The sequence below is a fragment of the Candidozyma pseudohaemuli genome, assembly GCF_003013735.1.
Source record: "Candidozyma pseudohaemuli strain B12108 chromosome Unknown scaffold00003, whole genome shotgun sequence".
Classification (NCBI taxonomy): domain Eukaryota; kingdom Fungi; phylum Ascomycota; class Pichiomycetes; order Serinales; family Metschnikowiaceae; genus Candidozyma; species Candidozyma pseudohaemuli.
In genome coordinates, this window is record NW_020194437.1 from 704,648 (window position 1) to 723,759 (window position 19,112).

Here is a 19,112-nt window from a genome sequence, read left to right on the forward strand (position 1 = left end):
ATTAAGAGTCGCCTAAGTCCCGCCAGCAACTTTGGAATTCCGTAAAAAGCAAATTCCAATCATCAGAAACCCCCAAAAATCATATCCCCCACATTTTGAGATAAATATCTTTTGACGTCTCGGACTTCACTTAGACCCGGTGGGCTTATCGGTAAGCCGCAAGGAGACGCACCGAAGATTCTCTTGAATTGACACAGAATGCGAGGAGGGACCCCGTTTCAGAGGCAATTGCACAAAAAAAAAAATGTCGAGCCGAGCCGATGTTTCAGAAAAACTCAAAAACACGTTTTTCGATCCATTGAGCGTTTCACTGGATTATCCGGGCTGTATGCGGATATAACATCATCCTCGGCTCATCGGCCCCAGATTCTCAGGAAGGAGCTTCAAACCAGCCGTGCCATCAGCGTGAACCGTGAATTTATTCAATTGGTAATATAATCGAAATGCTTCAAATAACCAGTTCCTTCACTTAGAAAGACAAAATTAAAAATTCTAGAACCTCTGGAGCTTCTGCTTTGACACATATCAAGAGGCGCAAAAATCGCGGATACACAAATCCATCTTCTCATTCTTCTACAACTACGCCTCCAATTCAAACAGCCACTCAAGCTCATGCCAAACATCAACGCCTCAAGAAAAAAGGTCTTGGGCACGCTTGGCGCAGCTTTGGCACTATACCATAAAAACTACGGCGATGCCCACGGTCTAGGAGGAAGAGTTAGCGACTTGGTGAACATGGGGTACGCCTTCAAATTCAAGTTCACGCATTTTGTCGTGCTAGCGGCCTTTGTTTTTGCAAATTTTGTGAAATGGGCCATCTTTGGCAAATTGACAGCCAACGAGGTGAAGATCCTCAAGAATAAGGCGGGCTATACCGCATGGGAGTTCTTCTTTGGACTCCTTGTTTTCTACAACACGAGTCCCAGCTTCTTTGATATACAGCGGGAGGTGTTGAAGTATGCATTATTGTTCTTCTGTGTGTTGCTCGTGAAGTACTTCCACTACTTGACGGCTGACAGGGTTCATACATTATATTACTCCCCACAAGCCATCCGTGCTGCCTTCAATGGAAAGCACATTCACCTACGACTTGCAGTAGGGTTACTCCTCATCTTGCTCGTGGAGGGTCTTCTCATATTCCAATACTTCCAAGATATCATCATGAAGAACCATCTGAGCGAGAACGTACTAGTGACGATCTTTGGCTTCGAGATAATGAACCAGTCACCTTTGACGGTTGTGACTCTCCTACAATTCATCCTAGACCTGATAGAGTCCAAAAAAGCATACTCCAACTACACTGCATTCAAAGAACGCAAGCTACGACTTATGTTTGTGGCTGAATTCATCCTCAACATGCTTCGCTTCGGCATGTCTTGCATCTTCACCTTAATTTTCATGTATTATTACACCTTTCCCGTCCATACGATTCCTTCATCCTACGACAGCTTGAAGGTAGCGGTGATCAAGACGAGAAACCTCGTCAACTTCCGCAAAAAAGAACTTATGATACAGCGGCTCCAAAACCCAACAAGCGAGACCCTCGAACAGAAATGTATCATCTGCTATGAGGAGCTCTCTGTGCCCACCCTGGATACCATCAAGCGGGTGCAGCCATGCGGCCATGGTTTCCATCTTGGCTGCTTGCTCCAGTGGATAGACTTTTCTCCCTCTTGCCCCGTTTGTCGCAAGAGGATTTAGTATTTCATCAATAGTAATCGCGGTCGGCCATCGAGAGATCAAGCTCCTCGTGACCGGCGAGTTTGCCCAAGTCACCTCCACCGCTATCAGTGCGGCTATGGGACTTGCCATTTTCTTTTGACTCATCGTGTAAGCCCTCGTTTTGTCCATCCATGAAGCCGTCGTACCGAGCGTGCTCCATGTCGATACCCTGGCTCTGATCTAGATTCACGTCGACCTCGAGGTCATGTTTTAAACCCATCTCGTTGTCTTCGGGCTGGCCATTCTCACCAGCAGCGTACTGATCGAAATAGTCGGGTGAGTTGCTTCCCTTGTCCTGTTGATCGTATCCTATTGGCGGTAAATTCGGGTCTTCATCCTTCACGTCATGCTGATCATTGTGGTCCTGTTCCAGTCCGTTGGAAGCTTGTTCTGCTTTCAAAGCAGCCTCGTCTTCTTGTAGCAGGGCCTCTCTCTTCTTGGCCTGCTTCTTGGAAACCTTGGTCTCTCCACGTTCTTGTTTGAGTGCCTGCTGCTCTCTGTACTTGGCCAAGTAAATCTTAAGAACTTCAGCATAGTTTTCGAATCCCAAGTCGTGCATCGAGTAGAGGATGTCTTCACCGTTGATGGTTTTCCGCTTGTCCCTAACACACTTGTCGCTGGCTTCACTGGTGATGAAGGATATGAATTCTGAAACACATTCTTGCATACATTCTTTGGCGTCTTTACTGACTTTGGCCGTGGCAGGCAAAGTGTATTTCATAAGTCGAGCCACATTAGCAATGGGGAGCCAGCGGTCTTGTTCTCTTAACTCAATATCTGGACTGTTGGCGGCAGCGGCTTCTGCCTCTTCTTTAGTGACACTATAGCTCATGACGAGTGGTGAAAAATCGGTCGTCTTGGAGCGGAATCTGTGTTTTGACAAGAATCACCCAATGGCGTTTTGTGTCTAGGTCGACAAAAGTACGTGTTTTGGTATGACGATTAGCAAAGCTGTGAGTGGCTTAATGTAAACTACTCAGTCAACGATGTGGAGGACGAACTTTGGATATCTTGAGCCGCGCACGACCAAACATAGCTGTCAAGTGCTGATTACAGTGCGTCTAGATCTTGCAGCACTATCTTTTAAAGCGATCACAGTTTTACCAAAATGCCGCCGGTCCCAGGCGTCTCAGGGGCGTCCTTTCTTTTTTTGGCCCAGGTCTCCACAAAATTATTTACTTTTGTTTCGAATCAATTGCTTGTGGGTTCCATCTCGCCTGAGGTAATGGGCGTGGTTGCCGTGATGGAATTTTACGTGTCATTTGTGCTTTTCTTTAGTCGGGAGGCCGAAAGATTGACCATTCAAAGAGCTACGGGCTCAACGAAGAAAGAGGTTCAGCAAAAAGTCGTCAACTTTGCTTACATACCCTTGGTGATATCTGCAGCCTTATGTACACTTGGGTACTACGGCGTGAAAGATAGCTCAGTTCTACAGACTGGCTTTTTGTTACCTGTTCGGCCAATTGCATTCTTGCTTCTTTTTGTGCTGATTGCATCGGAATTGGCGATTGAGCCGTTGTACGCATTGAATCAGTATGATCTCAACTTCAAGGTGCGCTCCACTATTGAAAGTACTGCTGTTTTCGTCAAGTGTCTAGTCACCTTCGTTGGTGTGAGGTTGGTCAAGTACTATGGTACTAAGAATAGCAGTGGATGGGCTGTGCTTTCATTCCTTGCAGGCCAATTGGGGTATGCATTGGTGAATGTGGTGGGCTACTTGTACCACTTCAAATTTCGCATCCCAAAAGTCACGAAGATTCAGCAGAAGGAGAACGCTTTCTTCTTTGATCCGGTTCTCAAGAAGCTCTACTACACGCTTTCCTTCCAGATGTTGTTCAAGCTTGTTCTCACCGAGGGCGACAAAATCATGATGGGTTACCTCTTTGACGTCTCTCAACAAGGAACCTATGCTGTCATCACCAATTACGGCTCAATTATTGCACGGCTTATCTTTTTACCGGTAGAGGAGATGCTCAGGAATCTGTTCACAAGGGTCTTTGCGGCAGAGAAGCCCGATGCAAGGCCTGCCTATGCTACCATGGGAAACCTTTTGACGTTTTACGTCTACTTTAGCATTCTTCTTGTTCTTGGTGGGTATTTCAATGGAAGCTTTCTCCTCAGCATCTTGCTTGGTCGCAGCGCCGCATGGAGAGATTCAGACTTGTTCAGCTTGTTCCCAAGGTACATCCTCTACCTTCCATTCATGGCATTCAATGGAATCTTGGAAGCATTTCAAACTAGTATTCTTACACAAAGTCAGATTACAAAGTACTCGTACTTCATGTTTTTCCTGACCATCGTTTCATCTGCTGTCCTGGTGCTTTTGGTACGAGAACAACAATTTGGCCTCACCGGGCTCATTATCGCTAACATCACCTCCATGACACTTCGAATTGCATATTGCTTAAAATCATATATTGGCTTTGCCAAAAAGCAAGGAATTCACTTGCATGAAATCAACATTGTCCGGAGAACCAGTTGGTCCGTGGTGTACTCGATTTTTGCATACTTTCTACAAGTTCAAATCATCGGTCCCAAAAGCACCTCATTCAAGCATTTCGTCATCAGCGGAGCAATTTGTTTTTCATGCCTTGTCGTTTTCGTCTTCAGTGAACGAAAGTTGATCGAGGATCAAGTACTCACAAAGATGAGACGCAACCGGGGCATGAAAACCAAAGAACATTAATAGACTAATGAATAACGATCCATCATCATATTTTCCAAAAAATAAACGGAGTCTCAACACACAATACTTTACAAACTGAACTGAAACCAAAGAACGTGCCGTCCGCTTCGCCTCCACCACGGGTAGCCTACTGTGCTGAATTGCTTCCCTCCAGTGATTGTGCTACTCATTGCTGAGGGACGGTATACTGATTACTCGAGCAACCGCTACCTCGACCGCGGGGATCGAACCGGACACCTTCAATGTAGAACAAACCGCAAAGTACAGAGTCGGTGCGATTCTGCCAAATGCCATCACAGCGCAAAATTTGTCCAAATTGTGGTATATATTGTGTTAATTTGAGACCTCAGTTATTGGCTGATTTAGCTGAAATTTAAGGCTAGAATTCATTTATGAGCTAAATTTGCAAATATGTGGTTAAAATGGGCTCCGGGGGTCTGTGGAAAAAGTTATGTGTGATTTACGGCCATATGGCCAGAATTAGGGTTAGATATCTAGCGGAGCGGAATAAAGAGCTCAAGAATATATCGGGTAAGTACTTTCGTATCTTTTGGAGAGCTCTATGATTGCTGAGCTGGTGGTGGGGTTTACTGGTGATGCGAAAGAGGTCAAAAATCTCAATCTACGGAAGGAAAGAAACTCAAACTACTATGAGAAATTCAAGTTCATATCTTTGAAAATTGAAACGGAAGTCAATTGAATAATTTGAGTTAGATACGACGTCAAATTAACTTCACCAACCAAAGGGTCTGTGGAACTGCAAGACTCGGAAGCAACAAGCAATCGTATGATAACTTGCTTGATGATGAATACTTGGTATCAAGAAAAAACGAATACCCCTTTCTGACCAATGCTACTGCTCCTTGTCAATATAAGTTGGATATCTATTTGCATCCAGAGAGTGGAGTGCATGGTGCGATATCAACAGAGAGATGCCCTCTAACCTACCTACTACACCTACATCACCATCCTTCAACTTCAAAAAACTAATATAATCCCATGCTGGTTGTTGATTTGCTGACAACAGTGGGTCAGCTCGCTAGCGTCATTACTCAAAAGACAAAAGAACTAGACAAGCTCAAGGCAGAATATGAAGCGAAGATACAGATTCTCGACAAGTACATCGCCAAAGTGACCGAGAATGTACCAGAAACAGACTCTCCCAATAAAACCGAAGCAGCTGATTTGCTACAAAAAGAACTCCGATGTCAAAATTGTCTGCATCTCATCTACAGTTTGAAAGAGCAGTCAGACTACGTGCTAGTTCCGAGACAAATCGCCCTAGAGAAGGGAGCACAGGTGCCGGAGCTACTACAGTCTTTGGAACAGCTCCAGCTTGGCTCAGAAAATGCCAATCCAGCGCCTCCACCCCAGAATAGCCGACCCTCCCAACCTAGAAACAAGAAACAGCATGCTAAGCTGAAAAGAACTTGTTCATACTGCGACGAGCCAGGCCACACACGAGCCAGGTGCCTTGCCAGATTGAATGGAGAGCCACCGAAAGCGCAGAGCCAGTAATAAAGCATTCACCCACAACATAGCATAAAGAAACGAGCTCAGAGGAGCATAACGAATTCCCGATTTTGTATATTGGATAATACAGAAGGTAATGTACACGTGCATGGGCTTTACAGCCAGCACAAGGTTTATTTGCCGGCTTGAACCATGGCCTCTGTTGGTTAGTATCATATCATAGCATTTTTCAAAATTGCACATACCTCTTCTAGAAGCGTCTTGTAGCAAAGTGCAGTCGACGGCACTGGCACTCATGTGAACGTAACGGACAGTGGAGCCACGAATAAACAAGGTCTTGACGGCCTTCAAGTGAGGGTATTTCGTCTCGTTCACCGTGGAGACATTGTCCATCTTCAAGTTCAAGTATTGGTCCACAGAACGCAAAGTACCCTTTATCTCGATGTCATTTTTCAATTCCAAGATGATCTCCTGGTCCACAAGGGTCTTGAAGAAACTGAAGAAGAGCATGGTGTCGGTTTGATGTAGTGAGCTGCTGGGCTATAATTTGTATTTCGGTCGCGGAACGACCTACTGAGAAGGTGGATATGGAAGAGAACTAATTTCAACAGTGCTACTGGGTTTTTTTCATTCAATTTTTTTTTAACTTCTATTTCGTGATTATAAGGAAACTGCTAATTGTATCACCATAGGGGCCCCAGGTAGGTGTTGCTGAAATCTGAGAGTGGTGACAGTTCTCCAGTTACAGGAGCGATATCTGCCTTGATTCTGGAAAGCAGACTGCGGAATCTCATGAGACTGGAGTCGGTGTTATTCTCAAAGAAAGATGTCAGATCCAGCTCGGCCGCTTGAAGATTCATCCACTGAAGGTTGGTTAGTTTTTCGTGCTCCTCAGTCCTCATTTTGCAGCCATGCTTGCATAACTGCTCAGGCTGTCCCATAGAGGCTGGAGGCAGCCTGAAAAAACTGCTATTTGCGGAGGTTCCATTGGTCAGAAGGACAGTTAAAGGAACAGGCAAGTCGAGCTCGAAATCCTGATCTGGCGCTAGAATCTTCAACTCTTGCTGCACTTTTCTGTATTCTTCCACGGCATCGTTCACGGCGTTGTCCTGTTGTAGAAAAGCCGGGTCTATTTCTGAGCTTCTGAACCCATAGCTGTTTGTTTCTCGTGGGGTGCTGGGCATGCTGGTCATAGGACTTCCATTGATGTTGAGTGTGACCTTGGCAGGATCATGCTCTTGCAAGTGGTTTGACGAAAAGGAGGCATCCTTGAGTTTTGAACCTGGAAGCTTCAAAGTGACTATATGGCCTTGTCTTGGTGTCAGTGATTCCACTGGTGAGGAAAGAAGGGCAGTATCGATATTGGGGTCGGAGATCTGATACTGGTTTTTTCGTCTGCAGCTGGATCTATCAATGCTTCCAGAGTGATCATGTGAATGATTTTGATCCCTGCCTTTGAATCCTTCCAAGTGGTGCAACCAAGTACTAGGGTCCTGTGCATGAAGACAAGAACGTTTCGACGGTACAGTAGCGGTTGAATACTCCATTGGCGACATTTCAGTAGATCTGCGTTTTTGTCCAAAATCATTCTCCTTGTCAGCCTCTGCTGGTGCTTCCGAAACGTAGTTCATCGGTGACCTTCCACGAATGTTGAGACATGGAGTCTCTGAAGTAGCCAAGAGCCTGGTTTCGCCGTTTTCCAACTCACACATCAATCTGATGACCAATCGGAACTTTCGATTGCATCCAAGCACAAAGTGCTTGCTGACCGTCAGAAACTGCATTCTCTCATAACGAGCAACACGAGCTATCTCTGCATTTTCTGGGTACGAAGCCAAAGCACTGCTACTTTCGACCTCATTCCTTTCCTTCTCGGTCAAATAGAACTGCTCGTAGCACTTGTCAATTCTGTTGGGATTCCGGATATTTGCGATCAGCTTCATGAAACCATGCAGTGGAAGCAGTCCAGGAACAATGTTGTACACTGGAGGCAGAAATTGGGGCCCCTTGTCTCGTTTTGATGTGTGTTGAACGAGAAACTTGCCGGTATCCCCGGTATCCAAGCAGTAGTCAAAAAGACCGAGCTTGAAGCAAGAGATCTGGTGCTTTTCTCCTTCTTCGTCTACAGTATAGAAGGACTCAGTAGAGCATATGTCAACCGACTGACCGTGAAAGTGGAAAGAGGCCACCAACGCAAAGTAGTTCCTTTTATAGCCTATCCAATCGCCATCTTCTCTATCGAAGCCTCTATCGCTTCTGGCGTTGATAACCGGTTCAACTTCGGCTCCAGTCAGAGAGTATATGGGTAAGACAGAAGAGGTGGGGCTGAAAGGAGGACCTATTTTGAACTGGGTGAGAGAGCGGGGAGCTGCCCTTTTGGCGGTGGGTAAATTTGCCATGGAGCTGCTTTGGAGGACTTTTCCGCCCATGTTGACAAAAGAAAGAGGAGGTGGAAGAATGATCAGAAATGGCTGCAAATCGAGCATAGGCAGTTTGCGCCGAGTTCGCGGCAGCCTTTATGAGCACACCACGACCGCTGATGAGCATCGCGATATCAGATACTGCAATTTTCAAGAAGGAGATCAGCTTCAATATGGGAAAAAAGGCCATCGACTCCCGTATCCCGGCGCTTATCCGTAATGGTGTCCAGGAGAAGCAGAGAAGCTTCATTATAATTGTGGGTGACAAGGCCCGTAACCAGCTTCCCAATTTGCACTATCTTATGATGAGTGCAGACTTGAAGATGAACAAGTCCGTGCTTTGGGCCTACAAGAAGCAGCTTTTGGGCTTCACTTCGCACAGAAAGAAGAGAGAGAATAAGATCAAGAAGGAGATCAAAAGAGGTACCAGAGACATCAACGACCAGGATCCCTTCGAGGCCTTCATCTCCAACCAGAACATCAGATACGTCTACTACAAGGAGACCGAGAAGATCTTGGGTAACACATACGGTATGTGTATTTTGCAAGATTTCGAGGGTATCACGCCCAACTTGTTGGCTCGTACCGTTGAGACCGTCGAAGGTGGTGGTCTAGTTGTGATGCTCTTGAAGTCCATGACCTCGCTTAAGCAGCTTTACACCATGACCATGGACATCCACTCGAGATACAGAACCGAGGCCCACGACGATGTGGTGGCTCGTTTCAATGAGCGTTTCCTCTTGTCCTTAGGCTCTTGTGAGACCTGTTTGGTCGTTGACGATGAGTTGAACGTCTTGCCTATTTCTGGTGGTAAGCATGTCAAAGCTCTTCCTCCTGCTGACGACGGTGAACTCACGCCAAAGCAACAGGAGCTCAATGGACTCAAAGAGTCTTTGGCTGATGTCCAGCCTGCTGGGTCTCTTGTGGCTCTTGCAAGAACGGTTAACCAGGCCCAGGCCATCTTGACGTTTGTGGATGTGATTTCTGAGAAGTCATTGAGAAACACCGTCACTTTGACTGCCGGGAGAGGTCGTGGTAAGTCTGCTGCTCTCGGTATTTCCATTGCGGCTGCTGTTTCTCACGGATACTCCAACATTTTCGTTACTTCGCCTTCTCCAGAGAACTTGAAGACCCTCTTTGAGTTCATCTTCAAGGGTTTCGATGCCTTGGGATACACTGAACACATGGATTACGACATCATCCAGCTGACAAACCCATCCTTCAACAAGGCCATTGTCAGAGTCGACATCAAGAGAGAGCACCGTCAGACCATCCAGTACATTTCACCAAATGATAACCACGTTTTGGGCCAGGCTGAATTGGTGATTATTGATGAAGCCGCTGCGATTCCATTGCCTGTGGTTAAGCGTCTCATGGGCCCTTACCTTGTTTTCATGTCCTCGACTATCAATGGTTACGAAGGTACTGGTCGTTCTTTATCTCTTAAATTGATCCAGCAATTGAGAGACCAATCCAGAAACAATTCCTCCAATGAAGAGACCACCATCGTCTCTCGTGACAAGAAAGGCATCGACATTGACACAGCATCCATGGCCAGAACTCTCCGAGAGGTTGTTTTGGATGAACCCATTCGTTACGCTCCTGGCGATCCAGTTGAAAAATGGCTCAACAAGCTCTTGTGCTTGGATGCCACTCTCACGAAAAATGCCCGTTTTGCTACCAAGGGTACTCCACACCCCAACGAGTGTCAGTTGTTCTACGTGAACAGAGACACCTTATTCTCGTACCACCCAGTGTCTGAAGCATTTTTGCAGAAGATGATGGCCTTGTACGTTGCGTCCCACTACAAGAACTCTCCAAACGATTTGCAGTTGATGAGTGATGCTCCAGCTCACCAGTTGTATGTCCTTCTTCCTCCAATCGATGCTGGTGACAACAGAATCCCAGACCCATTGTGTGTGGTTCAGTTGGCCCTCGAAGGTGAGATTTCCAAGGAATCCGTCAGAAAATCATTGTCTCGTGGCCAGCGTGCTGGTGGTGACTTGATCCCATGGCTTGTTTCCCAGCAGTTCCAGGATGAGGAGTTTGCTTCCTTGAGTGGTGCCAGAGTCGTCCGTATTGCTACTAACCCGGACTACGCTGGTATGGGTTACGGTTCCAAGGCTTTGGAGTTGTTGCAGGACTACTTCGAAGGCAAGTTCACTGATATCAGTGAATCCAATGTGCTCAATGACCACCAGCTCCAAAGAGTGTCAGATGCTGAATTGGAGGGCGCTTCTCTTAAAGACGAGATTCGTCTTCGTGATGCTAAGGCTCTTCCTCCTCTTTTGTTGAAGTTGACTGAAAAAGCTCCATACTCGTTGGACTACTTGGGTGTGTCTTACGGTATGACCCCACAATTGCATAAGTTCTGGAAACGTTCTGGTTTCGTGCCAGTGTACTTGCGTCAAACCGCCAATGAGTTGACCGGTGAACACACAAGTGTTATGATCAAGGTGTTGAAGGACAAGAACGATGCCTGGCTCCATGAGTTCGCCAAGGACTTCCACAAGAGACTCTTGAATTTGCTTTCGTACGAGTTCAGAAAGTTCACCGCCGTCCAGGCCCTCAGCATTATTGAGTCTGCTGAACTGGGAGAAGGTGCTGCTGAAAAGGCCAAATTCGGCAGAGACGAGCTTGATGCTATACTTTCGCCATTTGACTTGAAGAGATTGGAGTCGTACGCCAACAACATGTTGGACTATCACGTCATTCTCGACATGCTCCCATTGATTGCATCGCTTTACTTCACCAAGCGTACTGGTGATAAGGTCGGTTTATCGTCTGTCCAGGCAGCCATTTTGTTGGCTGTTGGATTGCAGCACAAGAACTTGGACGATGTTTCCAAGGAGTTGAACTTGCCACCATCCCAGTCCATGGCCATGTTCTCCAAGATTGTCCGTAAGTTCTCCACCTACTTCCGTGAACTTCTAAGCAAGGACATTGAGAGAAGCATGCCTGCTCTTGAGGACGATGAGCTTCGTGAAATGAACGGCGAGGAGGCCATCAGATACGATGCAGAGGCTGTTGAACAAGAGCTTAATGAAGACTTGAACGCCGCTGGTAAGGAGGCCGTCTCTGAGTTGAGGACGAAACAAAGACAGCTTATCGACGCACTTGACTTGAAAAAGTACGCCATCAACGACGATGTCAAGGAGTGGGACGACAAGGCTGCCGAGAAGGCCGTCAAGGGAGACGGTGTTGTCAGTGTCAAGAGTAAGAAGACCAAGAGAAAGGGAGACAGTGCAGACAACATTCTCGAAAGCGAGATGAAGAGCAAGACGAAAAAGAGCAAAAAGAGAAAGTGATCTCGCCACAACCTGTATATCTATAATAGCATACCTGGAAACTAGAGGGACATTTGCTGTAGGGCCCAGCGAGTCATGTGTAAGAGATTGGAGGTACCGTCGTTGTTGAAGTCTGCGATTCCAAGTTGTTTCGACTGCTCAGTGAGCTTGCTTTCGACATCCTCGTTCTCAAACAAATGCTTGTGTGTTCTCTTGTACTCTGGCCAGACGATGTTGTCGAAGTAGTTCGGAGGATCCTCCCAGAACCCATCGACAGTCTGATACCCAGGCCTAGACTCTCTTCTATCTTTCAAGACATCGTGGGGGCCATGAAAGAACAATTTCTTGTCAAACAACAGCAGAATTGCCTCGTCATGGAATAGCATGAACCCTTCCACAAAGATCAAGCGTTTTCCACTTATCAGCTCGAGAAAGGCATCCACTGCAGGCTTCAACTCAGCCACGTCCTTCTCGTCCAACTTCAATGGCGTATCCATTTCTAAGCTTTTCACAGGGAGATTGGCGCCATCACTTTTCCGAAGCTCCTTGATGTAATTGCTGAACTTTTCCCAATCTATAGCCTCAGGACAGTCCCAGTTAGCAACATTGTGAGTGTGGTCATTTGGGATCTGATCGTCCGGGTAATAAAAATCGTCAAGGTGTATGAGGGTCGCCTTAGGAAGAAGCAGATGAAGAGCTCTAGCAACAGTGGTTTTTCCCGATGAGGAGGGGCCACCAATACCCACTATAACTAGAGACATGGTTGTTGATAACGATCTGCGCGAATTGCAACCATTGAGGCTTGTGGGGATGGGACAGTGGGGATTACAGATTTACGATTGGGGAAGAAGTTTAAAAGGTTAGTTAGCGTCAATGGGAAAATATTGGCAAATTTCAAAAATCCCAATTTCGAAGGTGATGTGGGCTTGCGGCGTTGACTTCCACTTTCGTCAGTGCACCGCAGATTGGGCACAACAAGTTCTCCTTTTTACCCAACAACGCGTGGCATTCTGACGACCATAATAATTTACGCAGGTGTGTCAAATTATCTGTTTTCAAAAACGACCAATTTGACACATAGTTATGTAAGCACCTCGTTTGGCGCAAGAGCAATTAGTTCATGGTATAAACATGAGTAACAAGCTTTGCATTCGGACTTTTAAAAGAATCTCTTATCAGCAGGCCTGACCTTCGTGAAGATTGCTGTCATCTGCCCTTGGCAAGATCTGGTATGAAGTCTGGCGACAAGCTTTTGAGTTCTGGCTTGCGCCTAATGACAGCATGAATATTTCTGCTTTAGGCAGTAATGTCAAACCCACACACAACTCACAGAAAGAGTTTCGGACTTCAGGCTCCGTGTCTTGATAGAAGCTTTTCGAAGGTTAATGCCGTATGGGATATGCAAGCCAGGGTGCATGGTTTCTTGGATGCCAGGGTCGGAAAGGTGTATTCAAGGAGCCATAAAGAGGCACAATCCACGGTATGTGGGTTCGATCGTAACCACAAAAAATATCTCCGGCAATTGTAGTCAAGCCACAATGACAATCACATCTGCAACGAAACAGACCATTTAATATACTTTTGATACTCTACAATAGTTGGCTCCAGGACCCTTCTTCCAAAGTTTCAGCAAGCATGCCGTAGCTCTCACCCATTTCAGGAACAACAATTCCAGCCTCAATCGAACAAAGGGTTTTGGCCGTGGGAGCATATTTCTGTAAAACCCAAGAAACAATGAACGAGCATCCTCTCAACCGGCAACTCCAAGAGCGGTCGGCCAAAAGGGGAGACAGCTGATCTCCACCTGAGTAATCTAGATATTGTCATCTGCAAGGAACCGATTTCCCAGATTGTGATCTACAGTGGGTGCATTCCACCACGATTGATGCCGCATGAGGAAGAAAGAGTAGTGGGGACCAGAGGGCTTAGAGCACAGGTGACAGTGAAAATTGTTCTGTCAAACCCCTGGAGCCAATTCTCCTCTCATCAATGAAACGATCGAACAACAAAGAAGACACCGGGAACACATCCCATTACATCACAACCAACATTGGCTGCCAAATAAGGTGTTTTTGATGTCACCATTGCAGGAAAAGCTACGGCGTTGGAAGGGGGTGCGGAGTGGGTGGACCCTAGGAGTTGACGGTTTCGGAGTAGCAAGACACCGAACAATGTTCCGAAGTGGGTATGCTTGTGAGTACTCCTATCTGCGAGGGAGCGATGTCTGGAATAAGAAAAGGAGCAAGGAATGACGAGTGCTGAAACGGGAAATTGGGCCATGGGCGCCTCCAAGGGAGCTTAGGACTGGTGGCTGCAAAATATGTTAAAAAAAAACTACAAGCTTCGCTTAGGCATGTGAAAGGCGGCATGTGAAAGGGCGGTTTTGTGGCACTTTTTTTTGACACTCGAAGCATGGGCAGCGACACCCCTGGCTGAGAGCAACGTAAACGACGCAGGTGGGCGGCAGGAACCGCAGTTGCGGCAGCAGGTGAGTGTTGAGGAAGCAATTGAAGAAAAACACCAAAACGGTATTGGTATCGACGCGAGAGTTGCCCAATGCGGCAAAGTGATTGCACGCATTTTGCCGTATGGGGAAATAAAGTGTGATGGGGTGGTGCACAGAGCATGCGCACCTAAACTAGAGGTGCAGCCGTTTCCACGGGAACGCATAGAGGAAAAGCACAGCGTGCTGATTGTATTTCGTATAAACGGGTCTCCATGCAAACCGAAAGCAGCAGTGGGCCCGCAACAACCAAGAACTAGACGCCCGGCAGCGGTGCCGGCAGCAGACAATCACCGCATCTGGAAAAAGTGGGAAAAATGGCATTACCCGATCTGGTAACTGCCCGTGCGTCTGGCTGCTGCAACACAATTACAGCCTAATTACTCTTTCACGTACCCTAATCATTCCCTAATTTGTATGTGTCCGAAGGAATGCAGCGTTCCAAAACATTTGTCCTTCCTCACGCCATCAGCAGTGCCTGTCCGGGCGGGTTGATCCGTTTTTTTTTTTTCTTTTATTTGTTACTATTCTTTGCACACCTTTTCTTCCTGGCCACTTTTTCCACCAACCGCCCCCATTCGCTTCCACCACCCCTAAAGGGCATGCCCCACAGCCCTCATCCTAGCATATTATAGACGTCGTCACAGACAACCACCCCCTGCCAGTCCCGTGCAAGTTTTCAATTTTTGTCCCAAAAACTTATCCGCCAAAGTGTTATCCCTCGTGAATCTTATGAATGCGCCTTCAGGCATGGCCCCTGCCGCTGTTGGCAATAACCACCGGTCCGACGACCAAAAGAAAGAGCTGTCGCCCGCAAGCTTCCTACCCAGCCTAAAGTCCTTTGACATTGACCCCAAATACAAATACCAGGCGGCGCCACAAGAAGAGCATCTCAAGCCCAAGGCTGCCAAACTGGCTCCCCATACTACATCACACTCCCGACTGAGCCTGCTATCGCTGGAAAACCCACTCAAATCGCCATTGGAGCCCCCTCACGGCGACGTGCTACGGGCTCTTCTGCTCCCTCTGGACAAACCCTGGCCTTACTCAGAAGACACCCTCAATGAGCTCATTCGGCTTCGCATCGAACAGGAAAAGACCAAACACACACAGATCAAGCACGACTTGGGCCAGGTTGTGTTGGAGCTCTTGCGGGAGGCGCAGCAGCACGAGATCTCCAGCGACGTGATTCGCCGTCTTTTCTTGAACGACAACCCCCACCTGTATGTCCACTATCTCCAGACTCACCTACAAGGCATTTCGCAGCCACCGGCCATTTCGCAGCCTCCTCCAGGCCTGCAGCCTCCAGCGTCCTCGCAGCCTGTTGCATTGGGTGCAAAACGGAAAAACTCCACCGATAGTGTCCATACGCCCGGAACGGAAAACGAGTCCAAACCGGCCTCCCAAGCTCAAAGCAGGGCGCTGCCGAAAAGCGAGTCCAAACTGGTGCCTCCGCAGCCTCAGCCAACCTCCCAGCTGCCCCAGGTTCCCGTGGTTCCTCAGCACCTCTACCCAGTGTACTATGCTTACCCAGAAGGCCAGGCTGCTCCACAAGGCACAAGCCAGCCTGCCGCCGCCAACCCACCAACCGCCCAGGCACCGCACCACCTGAAGCTGACTTCTCAGCTGGAGGAGTCAGAAAACTTGGGGCTGCCTTACTCCCACAAGTACCCTGTGGTGTACCAGCTGCTGCCACTACAGTACCCCAGAACGCCTGGTCTGGGCCCCCAGCGGCCGCCTCCTCCACAGACGCAGCCGCCTCCTTACTACTATGTTAATTCGTCGCCGCAGGGCGTGCCAGGTCCCCTTATGCCCTCACAGTACTTTGTGCCTCCTCCAGTGGGAACGGTGTTTCCCTGGGGCCAGGCGCAGGCGCCAGCACCTGAGCGGGAGGACCGCCCGAAACGGCACAAGGCCAGCAAGAATGGCATCAACTTCATGATCACCACGCCCAAGAACCCGCCGGCTAAGAAGTACAACAAGCTGTGAGCGTATATACCCTTGTCAATACATGAACAGAGAAGCGGACGCGGGAGCGTGGATTATATGACATGGGTCATGAGAATATGTGTTAATTATTAGATAGGATAGATGTGCTGCTTCAGCCATTGCGAGATGAGATCATGATATTGAATATAATGCGATTACCAGTGGGTTGAATGTAGCTTTAGCCACCGCAATGGTGCAAAAAGCCATTGTACGAATTTGTGCCCCTTACATCGGGTTTGTGACAAGATCTTCATGTGGAGAGCCAGTAGATGTCACTGCAGCCAGAGGAGTACTCCATTGGCTGATCTCTGACGCCACGGAAATCAGTGTGCTCACTCCGAGGGGAAGAGAATAATCGTAAATCGAAGACTTTTTAACCGAGCACCAAAGTAAGATGAACTTAATTCAGTCACGGTTGCGAAACTTTAGCGTTGCTCCCCTCCGTCGACGCTTGTCCGCTTACAGTCGCCAAAATCGCTCAAGCGAAAACTGGACATAGCCGACGAATATCAGGAATCTAAAAGTAAAATTCAGCTATTGTTTAATTTGGACCCTCGAGAAATAAATTTTCTTTTTCTTTTTTCTTGGTTTTTTTTACAAGTGCAACAATCTCGCCTATCCCAATTCGAAGTGCCGCTAAGATATGCACAGCCTATCTCTTATCTCTTATCGCGAAGATCAAAAAACGCCATAGCCAACGACAGCTGTGTAGGGTTTCCCGCTACTTTATTAGACATGCCGAAAGCCAAAACTCTAATCGTATAGAAATATATAATGTGGTAGCCGCTCATCCAAATTTCCCAACCAAGATGCTCCATCCTGTGCTTTCTGGCGAGGAGATACTTGAGGCTGTCACTTCGGACAAGCGATATTTCAACAACACACACAATGTCGAGCTGCCTCTTCCAGACGCCCTCAACGCAACTTCAGATAATGATCTTCTTGCCCAAATCGGCTATAAGCCCGAGCTTAAACGTCGATTCAACACCATTCAGGTATTCGGAGTTGCCTACTCCATTATGGGTGTTTTGCCCTCTGTGGCATCGATCTTGAATCATGGTCTCTTGGCAGGCCCAGCAGGAGCGATCTGGGGCTGGCTCATCTCGTCTGCGTTGACTTTTACTATCGGTTTGGCTATGAGTGAGAATGCCTCGTTCCAACCCACTTCTGGTGGCCTTTACTACTGGACAAACTATTACGCCCCAGCTAGATTCAAAACTGTGATTTCATACGTTGTGGGTAACACAAACTCCATTGCATTGGTCGGAGCTCTTTGCTCTGTGGATTACGGATTTGCCCAGGAGCTCTTGTCTATTGTGGTTATCGCTACTGACGGCGATTTCGAAGTCACACCAGCCAAGACCTATGGTGTCTTCGCTGCTTGTGTAGTGGCACATATAGCCTTGACATGTCTTTCATCCAAAAACTGTGCTACTTTACAAACCACCTCCACCATCTGGAATACTGGTTTGGTAATCTTGTTCATAATTGCTATGCCTATCGCCGCATCTCGGGGTGAATTTCAGAAGGCTAGTTGGGTATTTGGGGAGTTTGATAACCTTACAAATTACCCCATGGGTTGGAACCAGCTCTCTCAAGCTTGGTTGCCTGCAATCTGGGCTATTGGTTCATTCGACTCTTGCGTCCATATGTCAGAAGAATGTACCAATGCTACCAAAACCGTCCCAATAGGTATTTTGGGCGCCATCGGCACCTGCGGCATCCTAGGCTTTGTCTTGTTGATTGTCACTTGCTTTTGCATCCAGAACCCTGATATCGAGAACCACATCTTGGGAAGCAAATTCGGCCAGCCCATGGCTCAGATCATCTACGACGCATTCGAGACTGTTCCTGGTCAAGGAAAAGGCATGGCTATTGCAATGATGGCTCTTATTGCCATTGGCCAGTTTCTCATGGGTGGTTCTATTTTGACTGCCATGTCCAGACAGATTTTCGCTTTTGCCAGAGACAACGGTCTTCCAATGTCGTGGTGGATTAAGAAGGTCAACCAGAAATTGTCGGTTCCCATTCACGCTGTCTTCACTGGAGGTGCTGCTGCTATAGTGGTTGGCCTTCTCTGTATCATCGGTGACGCTGCCTCCTCGGCTTTGTTCACTTTGTACGTTGCTGGCAATTACTTTGCCTGGGGCATGCCTACCTTTTTACGTCTTCTATCGATGAAGGAGAAGTTCAGACCTGGTCCCTTCTTCTTGGGTGAGTTCTGGAGCAGAGTCAATGGATGGGTATCCACCTGTTTTATCACTTTCACTATCGTCATGGTCATGTTCCCAACAAATCTCAACCCAACCAAGGACACAATGAACTATACCTGTGTGATCACACCAGGAGTGTGGATCTTGTCCTTGATCTACTACAAGGTCTATGCACATAAGGTGTACCATGGACCTGCGAAGACTGTGGCTGTTCCAGGAGAAGGAAGCAGTGACGAAAGTGAAGTGGAGCGTGTTCGTCAAGAAGTAGAGGGTAAAGGATCTGTGAGGTCATACTAAAGCGACTGAGTATAGAAATAAAAGTAATGAGATGGAGGAGAGTGTAGCTTTTTGATTGGAAATGGAATTGAACAGTATGGACTCAAACAGAAGATATAGCTTTGTTTGATGAAACTTGTAGTTCGAAGCAGAAGTGTCAAAAACAGTTAGTTAAACGGTCCAGTCATTGCTGCAAAGGGCCAGATGCATACATCCGGTGGTGCGGCTACCAGCTCGATCTCCGAGAGTTATCACCGAGAAATTTACAATCAACGCCTTTCCGATGAAGACTCATCCGCTCATCCGGCCCGTGAGTAAGCATTCCGTGTTCATTTCCTTGTTGTCACGCATCATGCCTTAATGTGAGTCACTGGCTGCAAACGCGAAGACCAACTACCTGAATTGAACGTCAGACTGGTGGCACAGCCTAAGGATATCAATTTTGTAAGTTAATGTCACCTTCATATTTCATGAAAATAACCTTACCTTTTCTCTCCGTCCATTTAAGCTTCGTGGATCTGCACCGACGCAGGTACATCGAAA

General features: G+C 47.3%; 9 protein-coding genes across 9 annotated transcripts; 6 read left to right on the forward strand and 3 right to left on the reverse strand.

Moving 5' to 3' along the window:
- Nucleotides 1–612: 612 nt before the first annotated feature.
- Nucleotides 613–1,510, forward strand: C7M61_002067 (uncharacterized protein; the record flags this gene model as incomplete). Its single annotated transcript, XM_024857454.1, has 2 exons — nt 613–1,455; nt 1,502–1,510. 2 exons carry the CDS (start codon nt 613–615, stop codon nt 1,508–1,510), a joined length of 852 nt encoding a protein of 283 aa, XP_024714590.1.
- Nucleotides 1,511–1,708: 198 nt separating this feature from the next.
- HAP31 (Hap31p) lies at nt 1,709–2,554 on the reverse strand (the record flags this gene model as incomplete). Its single annotated transcript, XM_024857455.1, has 1 exon — nt 1,709–2,554. The coding sequence occupies one exon, from the start codon at nt 2,552–2,554 to the stop codon at nt 1,709–1,711; it is 846 nt and encodes a 281-aa protein (XP_024714591.1).
- A 393-nt stretch (nt 2,555–2,947) lies between these two features.
- Nucleotides 2,948–4,408, forward strand: C7M61_002069 (glycolipid translocation protein; the record flags this gene model as incomplete). Its single annotated transcript, XM_024857456.1, has 1 exon — nt 2,948–4,408. One exon carries the CDS (start codon nt 2,948–2,950, stop codon nt 4,406–4,408), a length of 1,461 nt encoding a protein of 486 aa, XP_024714592.1.
- Nucleotides 4,409–5,407: 999 nt separating this feature from the next.
- C7M61_002070 (uncharacterized protein) lies at nt 5,408–5,926 on the forward strand (the record flags this gene model as incomplete). Its single annotated transcript, XM_024857457.1, has 1 exon — nt 5,408–5,926. The coding sequence occupies one exon, from the start codon at nt 5,408–5,410 to the stop codon at nt 5,924–5,926; it is 519 nt and encodes a 172-aa protein (XP_024714593.1).
- Nucleotides 5,927–6,564: 638 nt separating this feature from the next.
- On the reverse strand, nt 6,565–8,310 carry C7M61_002071 (uncharacterized protein; the record flags this gene model as incomplete). The annotated part of the gene is made up of 1 exon (XM_024857458.1): nt 6,565–8,310. One exon carries the CDS (start codon nt 8,308–8,310, stop codon nt 6,565–6,567), a length of 1,746 nt encoding a protein of 581 aa, XP_024714594.1.
- A 164-nt stretch (nt 8,311–8,474) lies between these two features.
- Nucleotides 8,475–11,609, forward strand: C7M61_002072 (ribosome biosynthesis protein; the record flags this gene model as incomplete). Its single annotated transcript, XM_024857459.1, has 1 exon — nt 8,475–11,609. One exon carries the CDS (start codon nt 8,475–8,477, stop codon nt 11,607–11,609), a length of 3,135 nt encoding a protein of 1,044 aa, XP_024714595.1.
- Nucleotides 11,610–11,650: 41 nt separating this feature from the next.
- C7M61_002073 (ribosylnicotinamide kinase) lies at nt 11,651–12,349 on the reverse strand (the record flags this gene model as incomplete). The annotated part of the gene is made up of 1 exon (XM_024857460.1): nt 11,651–12,349. The coding sequence occupies one exon, from the start codon at nt 12,347–12,349 to the stop codon at nt 11,651–11,653; it is 699 nt and encodes a 232-aa protein (XP_024714596.1).
- Nucleotides 12,350–14,841: 2,492 nt separating this feature from the next.
- On the forward strand, nt 14,842–16,080 carry C7M61_002074 (uncharacterized protein; the record flags this gene model as incomplete). Its single annotated transcript, XM_024857461.1, has 1 exon — nt 14,842–16,080. The coding sequence occupies one exon, from the start codon at nt 14,842–14,844 to the stop codon at nt 16,078–16,080; it is 1,239 nt and encodes a 412-aa protein (XP_024714597.1).
- Nucleotides 16,081–16,889: 809 nt separating this feature from the next.
- On the forward strand, nt 16,890–18,590 carry C7M61_002075 (uncharacterized protein; the record flags this gene model as incomplete). Its single annotated transcript, XM_024857462.1, has 1 exon — nt 16,890–18,590. One exon carries the CDS (start codon nt 16,890–16,892, stop codon nt 18,588–18,590), a length of 1,701 nt encoding a protein of 566 aa, XP_024714598.1.
- Nucleotides 18,591–19,112: the final 522 nt, after the last annotated feature.